Source organism: Gymnoscopelus braueri (genome assembly GCF_963280865.1).
Source record: "Gymnoscopelus braueri genome assembly, chromosome: 18".
In the NCBI taxonomy this organism is placed as follows: domain Eukaryota; kingdom Metazoa; phylum Chordata; class Actinopteri; order Myctophiformes; family Myctophidae; genus Gymnoscopelus; species Gymnoscopelus braueri.
Window position 1 is genome coordinate 7,979,134 of NC_137618.1, and position 11,366 is coordinate 7,990,499.

At 41.6% G+C, this 11,366-nt stretch overlaps 1 protein-coding gene across 1 annotated transcript; it reads right to left on the reverse strand.

Annotated features, from left to right (window-relative positions):
* Positions 1-2,554: 2,554 nt before the first annotated feature.
* LOC308105922 (claudin-14-like) lies at positions 2,555-7,775 on the reverse strand (the record flags this gene model as incomplete). The annotated part of the gene is made up of 3 exons (XM_080456888.1): positions 2,555-2,858; positions 3,812-4,038; positions 7,542-7,775. The coding sequence occupies 3 exons, from the start codon at positions 7,773-7,775 to the stop codon at positions 2,555-2,557; spliced, it is 765 nt and encodes a 254-aa protein (XP_080313014.1).
* Positions 7,776-11,366: the final 3,591 nt, after the last annotated feature.

The following is an 11,366-nucleotide window of genomic DNA, read 5'->3' on the forward strand; positions in this document are numbered from 1 at the left end:
GAGAAAGGTCTCTCTGCTATGACCTGGATGGGTGCTGCTTTCCCTCCCTTTCATCCTTTGTCTGGCCCCTCCACGCAGTGTTGCCGGGTGGGTGAGGGCACGGGTTTGGTTGGACCATCGGGCGTGAAAACATGGTCCCTAGTGCCAATGTTCAATTTCAGAACTGTATCTTTTTTTTTCTTCTTCGAAACGGGGGTTTTGTTGAAATGCTTTCTAACCCCCAGTATTGTCTAATCTTTTGGTTCTTTTTTACCGGCGATGGGTTAAGCCAGAACCTTCCAGAACCCGAGAGAGAGAGAAAGAAAGAAAGAAAGAAAATCTCATAAAAAAGCTAAAATAGCTGATCTACAGGCAATTTTTTGCTACTTTTGAAAACAATTGAAAGTATACACCCTCAGTTCAAGTACAGTACTACATTCTGAGCAAATTGAGCCATATGGTATGGAAACAAATCCAGAACCTGCATGGTGTGCTTAGTTCTTATGGTGGAAAAGAGCTGTTTGAGTGTCTTTGTAGTGGTATTGTTGGTAAGATGATTAGTACCGTACCTCACTATTTTAGCGGCAGATTGCTGTGAATAATTTCATGCTAACCCAGCTGCTATGGTCGACAGCCCTGAAGTACCTGTTGCACCACTTTTTTGTTTAGTTTTTTTGAAATTTGATTTGTACAGTAATTGAACATTAAAATAACCCACCACACTTGTGTTCTATAATGTTTTTTTTTTTTTTTTTTTAATAAGTCAAACATGATCTTCATCGTGCTTTCTGGTGAAGGTCCTATAGGTCGGGGGTTCTCAAAGTGGGACCCCCAGGGGTTCTTTGGGGGGGGTTCCAGGGGGTTCCCCAGCTAAATGTGTTAATATAGCATCATATTCACTTCAACCCCTTAAACGTGAGTATTTTTTAATTTTTTGCCACTTATGACTTTAATTCCACTACATTTCAAAAACATACAGTAGTAATTCTACTGACTACTACATTTCTAGCCTAGAATCCAGACTGATTCGATCGCGCTGTTCAGTGGATAAAACAAGAAAGGCGCGAACAGATGAGTGGGCCATGAGAGATTTCCAAGCTTGTGAATAGTGTTTTATAAGCAATAAAAGCAAGACACAATCTTCTAACTCTTTTGAGGTGCACAAGATGAACGTACAAGCAGCATTAAGAGCAGCACACCAGACAAACAATGGCTGCATAATTATGCTCCAGTGCAACGGCGTAGTTATACACTTGATCCTGTAGGCTCAGTCCAACAGCCTACCTGCCACACACTTGGCAAAGAATGAACTGGTCTCCACAGTTGGATATCTATAAGGTATATATACAGTTATACTGCCACCTTCTGGCCATTTGTTTCATTGTCTGTTCTTCATCCACATGCAGTACAATCAACTTGCTGACGATTGTTCAAAGGAACAGTGTGCAGTACGGTATATCGTTTTTTCAGGTTATTCCTTTAGTTTCCCCCATTATCTCCCACACTCTTTCATTAACAATCCCCCCTTAATGCCAGATGTTGAACTTCATCATGACCCACATTTACAATTTTCCATGTATGGCCAGATTTGGACTTGGCTGCACACGGGGTCCAAGAAATTCACCAACCCACGTGGGCCGAGCCCCACCCAGTGGAGAAGCAGCCAATCAGGTCCATGTTGTGGATTACCCATTCCTGGCCAATAAGGCCAGAGTTGCCAGATCTGCTTATTATAATTCCCCCGCAATATTTTATTTGAAAATAGCCGATCTTCAAGCTCACAACGCGTCGCATCGCGGCGCGTTGTGAGCTTGTAGATATGCTATTTTTCAAATAGCTGATGTATATGTTAAAGTGCTCATGTGGCCCATAGTCGCTTCTTTTGGGCTGGTTTTCCTAGACCTGGTTGCTTGTTTCTCTCACAGAATCTGGCAACACTGAATAAGGCATCCAGAGAGGCTCACATTTCAATTTCATGACTTTTATATAGACCTTATATATCATAATGTCTCATAAAGGCCTTTTCCAGGTTTTCTAGTAGAGTGGACTGGGGGAATCCTGTTAGACGTGACGGGGTGCAGTGATTGTCCTTTTAAAGCCTGCGGGGGAACTTTTTAGCTCATTGTTTTTTCATAAAGGATCCAGGCCTGGAAAATGGGATTTTGAAAATCTATGACTTTTCCCTGGTTTTCCATTAGAGTGGACTGGGAATCCTGTTTCTTTCTCTATTTGACTTACGAAGCCTTCCAGTAATACAAAATAAAAAAAAGATGATCTACAACCTCGCAACGTGTCACGTTGCGAAGCGTTGTGACCTTGTAGATTTGCGATTTCCGAAAAGAAATTCAATCATTTTTAGTTTAAGCTTTGTTTTTAAGTATTAAGGGTTCCCAGAACTCGGGGTTAGTAGTACCACCTCCTGAGCAGCTGGAGCTCCAAATTAGGTCCTCAGAACCCTATATGAATCCCAGCCGTAACGTAACGGACACAAATCCAGAACCCTGTGAAATAACCTTTTCACGGCACACACACCGTCACGGTCTCTCGTAGTTCCTCTAAGTCAAAAAGAGCCATTTCAGACGTAGTCACTGAGCCTGTAGCCGCTGCTGGACGTTGACATCCGTGACGACAGAATGCGGTGGTTGTCCTTCAGAGCCTCCGCGGGACGGTACGGAGGTGCGGGGCGGTGCATGGCGTTGAAGGGAGGAGGAGGAGGAGCAGGAGGAGATGACGGGTAATATCTGGGCACACGGAGGCGGTTCCTGACCGGCCTGGCGCCGCCCCCACAGCTCCAGCACAGCACCAGACCTCCGGCTATGCTGAGGAAGGCCGAGGCGAAACCCAGGTACACGGCCATGCCGATCTCGTACTTCATCCCGCTGCATGGGGGAGGAGGAGGAGGAAACGGGGAATTATTTTAGTTAAAGATGCACTATGTAACTTTCCTCTTCTACCACGGATATGATCGTGGTTTCCATGCGAAAGTGCTGACATTTTTTACCATTGAGCTAATGGAGCCTGCATGCTTGCTCAGGGGATAAATTTAACTTATTGTTTTCATTAATATGTTTATTAGAAGTCTGCACATATTAAGCTTATTCAGGTACACATGGACTTCCCATCATCAACACAGGATTGATTGCCTTGCTTACTTCCTTTAATGTTTGGGATAAATTTAATCTTGACCATCAGGTCAAAATTTCGTGTCAGATCCTGTGTCTAGGTGAGACATGACCTTTGACACGATCTAAAAGTCTCAATAGAAGAGCAGGGAGACCATACAACCACCCCAATTGTATAAATTATATTGTATTATATGGTATTCCATACCATACAGATTGGAAACGATAACTAACTGAAACTGCATATTGTGTGTGTAAAAAACAAACTAAAACCAACAGAATAAAAATAAATTAAAAGAGAGCTTGTTGACTACCCCATATTACAATAAAAAAAAAAAAATACAACTAATGATAAAACAAATAGAAATTAAACTTAAAAAACTAAGCCTTTTCAAAACAATTAAAACTAACTCAAAACGAAATCAAAATCAAAAACACTGATCGGGTGGAAACCTCATAATTATGTCCAAAACTGTTACTTTTCAGGATTCAAATTCAAAAACAGTTAAAGTAGCAGATCTACAAGCTCAAAACGCATCTCTTTGCGCCCCGTTTAGAGCTTGTAGATCTGCTACTTTTTCTGTTTTTGTGTGACGCTGTAGTATGATCAAGAAGGGCGTTAAATTTACGACAAAACACGAAAACTTAGGATGTGGAGATATGGAGGTTTCTGCCCGACAGCAACGATATAGCAAAACTGTGACCACAACCTCGGGAGGAAGGGGTCGTAGAAGTCGAGGATGACGTCGTTGGTGGTCCAGCAGACGGTGACGAGGCACAGCAGCCCGGCGCAGAGGAAGCACACGCCTCCGCTCAGCGCCAGGGCGGGCTTGGTGTTGGAGGCGCGGGCGAAGCGGGTGCACTTCATCCCCATGATGGCCACCAGGACGGCCAACGTGGAGGTGACGCAGGACAGGACCATGAGGGCACGGGCCGCCTATGGGGATGAAACGGGCACAGAGAGGAAACACTTTGGTTCTGGACAGTGGTGGAAAGTGACTAAGTACATTTACTCAAGTACTGTACTTAAGTACAAATTTGAGGTATTTGTACTTTACTTGAGTATTTCCAATTTCCAATACTTTTACTTCTACTCCACTACATCTCAGAGGCAAATATTCTACTTTTACTCCACTACAATTATTTGAAAACTTTAGTTACTAGTTACTTTTCAGATATAAATTATGATATAATGAAACATACATTAACCACTTTAGCCCTATTTTATACATAGGCTATTTGAAAATAGCAGATCTACAAGCTCACAACGCGTCGCATCGCGACGCGTTGTGAGCTTGTAGATCGGCTATTTTCAAATATTTAGTACTTTTACTTTTGTTACTTTAAGTACATTTTGATGCCAATACTTTTGTACTTTTACTCGAGTACATTTTTAATTCTGGACTTTTACTTGTAACAGAGTATTTTTATATTGCAGTATTGGTACTTTTACTTAAGTAAAGAATTGTAGTACTTTTTCCACCACTGTTCTGGAGCATGTGGACTTATAAACGGTAGAATGAGATGAATGGATGAACCTAAAGCAGTGGTTCTCAACCTTTTCAGACTGAGACCCCCAGAATAATCGCGTTTGAACTGGGGACCCCCGAAAATAAACATATTTGAACTAGGGGCCCCACCACCTTGACAAGCACTTGGAATTGAGATATTACATTTAGTTTGACTCGGTTCCGCAAATAAATATTGTGAAAATAGCAGATTGTGAGGTAGATCTGCTATTTTCAATTTCTTTTGCCTCTTTCTCAGGTAATACAGTCCCAATTTGGCCAATGTTTGAATATTTTTTATAGCATAATATGTTGATTACTTTTGATGCAGTAATGGTCTTATTTTTTAATTTATTTTTTTAGCTGTATGAAAAAGGTTTTAAAAGTCCTTTAGAAATATGCAGATACCCTGTATACACTTAAACCGTATGTTGGTTTGTTTACTGTTGAGTGAGAAAACCATGTTGCACATTAAGCAAATCATCTGGGACCCACCAAATTCCCACCACTGACCTAAAGCATGTAAATGGTAACTAAATGGTAAATGGTGCATTCATATAGCGCCTTTATCCAGAGCGCTGTACAATGTGCATCACATTCACCCATTCACACAAACAGTCGCACTCCCATTCTCACACACACATTCACACACCCAACGGTGGAGGAAACCATGCAAGGCACAACCTGCTCATTGGGAGCAGTTGGGGGTTCAGTGTCTTGCTCGATGCATTGTAGATGAAGTGGAATAGAGGAAAAGAGTGGAGTCACAAAAGTAAGAGGAAATATCTTGAAATATCTTGATCACCTATTTTGTTGCCTTTCTGCTTTTTTTTTCGATAGCGACAGTGAGAGAGACAAGAAAGGCGGACAGAGAGCGTGGGGAATGGCATTACAGCAAACCGTTCCAGGCGACCAAGCAGGGTTTTACTATCTTGTCCTGAAATAACTCAAACTAGACCGTTGTAGATTAACCCATTGAAACCGGGAAATGATCTGTGTCATTTTAGATAGTTATTTTAGAGCTATAAGCAAAATACCTTTTTCAGAAAACAGTATAGCAGATATACAAGCTAACAGCACGTCACTTTGTGATGCGCTGCGAGCTTGTACATCTGCTATTTTTTAACTTTAAAAAAAAAAAACATTTTAGATTTTTTTTTCACATTTCTTTTACACATATCTTCTCTTCTGGGTGTCCCGGCACAAAACAAATTCAGGTGGGGGGTCTGTGGCCAAATACAGGCCAATTATTGTTTTATTTTTATGTAGGAAACAAAAAAAAATTGATATTTACTCGCGACTCATAAGAATTGGTCTGCGACCCAAACATGGGTCCCCGACCCCCAGTTTGGGAACCACTGCTCTAGAGCAAGGGTTCCCAAACTTTTCAGGCCGCGACCCCCCAACGTAATCATATTTGAACCCCACCACCCTGGCAAGCACTTCTAATTGTAGGCAATAGTTTGACTCGGTTCCACTGATAAATATTATGAAAATAGCCGATCTACAAGCTCACAGGCGTTGTGAGCTTGTAGATCGGCTATTTTCACAATGTCTGCCTCTTTCTTACGTAGTATTTGATCATTTGGTATTAAAAAGTTCTTAAAGGTCATTAAATTGTAACTTTAGAAATGTGCAGATACCCTGCATACACTTATACTGTATGTTGGTTTGTTTACTGTTGAGCGAGAAAACAATGTTGCACATTAAGCTAATCCTCTGGGGACCACCCCCCCCCCCCCCATAATTTGGGGTCCCGACCCCCAGTTTGGAAACCACCAGTGCCCTATAGCATTGGTTCTCAAAGTGGGGTCCGGGGACCCCCAGGGGTACTTGAGGGTGTTCCAGGGGGTACCCAGAAAAATGTGTAAATATAGCATCAGAATAATTATGACCTTTTATACTTTGGCTATTCAAAAATAGCAGATATACAAGCTCATAGCGCGGCACCGAGTGCCGCGCTATGAGCTTGTAGATCTGCTATTTTTGAAAAATCTTGAAAGTTTTGCAAATCTTTGAATATATATTTTTTAAAGCGAACATTTGTAACTCAAATCTTTGCTTCTGGGGGGTCCCTGGAACAAAATATTTTTAGATGGGGGTCCGCTGCCAAATACATATCATTTTGGGGGTCCTTGGCATGAAAAAGTTTGAGAACCAGTGCCCTATAGAGGGGCTCTCTCTACTAGCATACCTGCAGGTCAGGCGGCAGCGCCAGCAGGGAGCGGTGCATTTCACACTGGTAGATGCCGGTGCTGTGCCACCTTGTAGATCGGCTATTTTCACAATGTCTGCCTCTTTCTTACGTAGTATTTGATCATTTGGTATTAAAAAGTTCTTAAAGGTCATTAAATTGTAACTTTAGAAATGTGCAGATACCCTGCATACACTTATACTGTATGTTGGTTTGTTTACTGTTGAGCGAGAAAACAATGTTGCACATTAAGCTAATCCTCTGGGGACCACCCCCCCCCCCCCCCCATAATTTGGGGTCCCGACCCCCAGTTTGGAAACCACCAGTGCCCTATAGCATTGGTTCTCAAAGTGGGGTCCGGGGACCCCCAGGGGTACTTGAGGGTGTTCCAGGGGGTACCCAGAAAAATGTGTAAATATAGCATCAGAATAATTATGACCTTTTATACTTTGGCTATTCAAAAATAGCAGATATACAAGCTCATAGCGCGGCACCGAGTGCCGCGCTATGAGCTTGTAGATCTGCTATTTTTGAAAAATCTTGAAAGTTTTGCAAATCTTTGAATATATATTTTTTAAAGCGAACATTTGTAACTCAAATCTTTGCTTCTGGGGGGTCCCTGGAACAAAATATTTTTAGATGGGGGTCCGCTGCCAAATACATATCATTTTGGGGGTCCTTGGCATGAAAAAGTTTGAGAACCAGTGCCCTATAGAGGGGCTCTCTCTACTAGCATACCTGCAGGTCAGGCGGCAGCGCCAGCAGGGAGCGGTGCATTTCACACTGGTAGATGCCGGTGCTGTGCCACACGCACTCCATCCACAGGCCCTTCATGTAGGAGGTGGCGGTGATGATGTTGGAGCCCACGTAGGCCGTCCGCCGCCAGTGGGGGAGACACGTCGCCACCACGGTGCCCACGAAGCCCAGCAGAGCCAGGAAGAAGCCCAGGAGCTGGACAGCCATGCTGGCCATGATTTTAGGCCCTCGCTGCTGCGCGACCGTGTGACCAGACAGCCACACGCGAATATCTACACGTTAGTGTGGCGTGTTCATTGTGTTGACCGAGACTAAAAGACTAAGATTTAGATATTTAGTCGACTAAGACTAGACTAAGACTAAACAATTTCAGATGACTAAAACTAAATGGTGTGTTATTCAAAAGACTAAGACTCAGAGTTTGCTGTCAAAGTTAACACTGGTATTGTGGGAATTCAAATTTCTTCGACCTTTTTTTGATGATCGACTTGGAGCAAAAGAAAAATGTGCTTTTCATTCCTCTGATATGCCAAGAAGAACCCCTCCCACCCCCCCCCAAAAAAAACACGTACAGTTTAGGCCCAAAAACCCAGGCCAGCGATAATCATAATTCACTCCACAAACCAGATCACATCAGATGGAACCACGCACAGAAGAAGAGCTTGAGCTGGAGAATAGATGGAGGATCTCTCTCTCTCTCTCTCTTTTAGCTGCATAATCCCCGGCAGTAAAGTATAGTAAACTCCATTGAGTTTGGAGGCAGCATACAGAGCAGTTGTTTTTGTTCTCGCTCTCTCTCTCTCTCTCTGGGGTGTTTGTTGGCAGTGAAGTCTCTCAGTCCTCGGTTAAAGACGGCTGCCTGAATGTGTTACTAAAGAGAAGCTGAGTTCAGCTTCACCTGTTCCAACGTTCCCCTTCCGGGGGCGAGCCGCCTGCATTGCCAACCAGAGAGAGAGAGAGAGAGAGAGAGAGAGGGGTAGAGAGAGACAGAGCAAGAAGGAGAGAGGCAGAGGGAGAGGGCGAGAGAGAGATAAAGGAAATCAAACATTGACAGAAAACACCCCAGCTGAGATTAAGGTTACAAGTCACTAACTTAGAAATGACAAAGCTTTTTCACAGCTCTGTGAGACCCAGAGGACAACACAACGCTCTAAGCTGTTAGGCCAAAGTGTGACAGAAACAGAAATACAACAGAGATACAAGGCACAAAAAAAAGTGTTTGTTTTTCCATCTTTTCCACCTTTTTCAACTGATGCTACTTCCTACTATTTACTACTGTATCTATCTACTGTTATCTATGTTTGTATGTTATTCTGTTGTCCATGCATTCATGGACAGCAGGGACGTGCAGAGAATCTTAGGGGGAGAGCTAGGGGCTGAAATGGCACTTTTGCCCAGATACAGCGCGGCACTTTGTGAGCTTGTAGAGTTGATCTACAAGCTCACAACGTGTCGTGCTGTGTCACGTTGTGAGCTTGTAGATCGGATATTTAATTGTCCTAGTCCCTCCTCCTCCTCATGCCCACACCTGTTGTGTTATGATATTGAGGGGGAGGGTATGTTTTTACTATGTCAATAAAGCGCTGCTTTTCTATTGGCACGTTTGACCCTCAAGGTTTCAGCCTCCAGGTAGAAACTCAAAATAGTCAGAGAAGTCTGTAGCCTCTGCCAGGGTTTTGACCGATTTTGGTACCTTTTCGCATAGCCACAAAATATTTTTCTCCAGTATGATTGATCCCAGATAATTTCTAATCACAGATGAGATTCAGGTGTGGTTTCACAAATGTCAACGAGGTCAATTTGACCTTGTTGTCATGTGTTGTTTGATGTTTGAAAATAGCTCAAAACCAGTAGTTTCAAACCAAAAAACATTGTGAATTGTTTGTCCGTTTCAATTTTAACATTGAAGTGGATGGAGCAGCAAATATTTGGGAATTGTTATCTCCTTATTCGTTTGGAATATCGAAAAGGTGTCAATCTTAAATAATTAGAGAATCTTTTTAGAATTTTTTTTTTTTTGAAAAAAGTTTTTTTTTTTTTTTTTTAAAGACGTTTTTAAACGTCTTTGGCAGGCAATAGCTGAAGGCCCAAAGACGTTTATAAACGTCTTTGGCAGTTATAGAGTTAATGAAGTTCTATCAACCTCATAGACACATGAAAAACTGAAAAAGTGCAAAACCATGGCACCTTTAACAAATTAACAGTGCCATTACAGGTCTCCCTAAGCCGTCCATCAGAAGACTGCAGGTGATTCAGAACGCTGCTGCCTCAGTTCTTACTAATACGATAGTAGATCATATCACTGCAGTTCTCAGAGAAATCAAAGACTTCATTTCAAAATCCTCTCTGTCGGGTGGAAATGTCCAAAACTGTTACTTTTCAGGATTCAAATTCAAAAACGGCAAAAGTAGCAGATCTACAAGTTCAAAACGTGTCGCTTCGCACCTCTCAGGTGCTCTGGGACAGGTCTGCTTGCTGAACCCAGATTCAGACTTAAGCAGCGTTCTGTTTTTTATTCATTACATAATCTGGAACAAACTCCCAGAGAGCTGCAGGTCTACTTGCTACAACTCTCAGTTCTTTTAAATCAAAGCTGAAGACTTTTCTGTTTGCCACTGCCTGTTATTGAGGGTTTTATTTTAAATAATTTCTAATGAACAGTAATTTTACTTCCTATTGTTCATTCAAATGTCCTTTCACGACGTGTTTATAAATGCTCTGTGTCAACGCTTTAAGCATGCTTTGAATTGCATTGAAATGTGTGCTATAATGAACAAATGAACTTGCCTCGCCTTTTATTACGTTATTAAATGTCATGTTTATGCCCTCATAAACACCCCAGCAAGAATTATGCAAATCCCAAGGGTAGTTAAACATTGACCACAGTTCAGTTTACTGCACCTCTCTGTTGCTTCCTCCTTGGTATAGTTTTGTAGAGTTGTATATTTTTAGAGTGGTTTTATAGGGATCAATGTCTGTTCTTTGCAGTGGTGGAAAAAGTGCTCAAATTATTTACTTAAGTAAAAGTACCAATACTGCAATGTAGAAGTACTCCGTTACAAGTAAAAGTCCGGAATTAAAAATGTACTTGAATAAAAGTACAAAAGTATTGGCATCAAAATGTACTTAAAGTACCAAAAGTAAAAGTACTAAAATGTTTGAAAATAGCAGATCTACAAGCTCACAACTTGTAGATCGGCTATTTTCAAACAGCCTCGGTCTAAAATAGGGTTAAAGTGGTTAATGTATGTTTCATAATATAATAATTTATATCTGAAAAGTAACTAGTAACTAAAGTTTTCAAATAATTGTAGTGGAGTAAAAGTACAATATTTGCCTCTGAGATGTAGTGGAGTAGAAGTAAAAGTATTGGAAATTGGAAATACTCAAGTAAAGTACAAATACCTCAAAATTGTATTTAAGTACAGTACTTAAGTAAATGTACTTAGTTACTTTACACCACTGGTTCTTTGTTGTTACTGTATGTCTGTTTGTGTTTTCTCATCCATGACGTGTTATTCCAGTGAATGCATTGTACTTGTATTTCCCTTTTTCAGCATAACATTTAAATAAATCAACCATCATCAATCTGCTGTTGAACTAAGCCCTACCGAAGAAATGATCTCAAATCATCCACTTCCTTTTTAAAAGAAGTTTGACGGGCCAGACCCTCCCCTTTACTTCACCGATGGCCTTATCTATCTGTTCAAACAGTGGCAGACATGACACATCACTCAGTAGATATTCAGTATAGGAGACTCCTTGTAAACTCTGCTAATGGACCACAATGGAAACACGCCCCTGTAC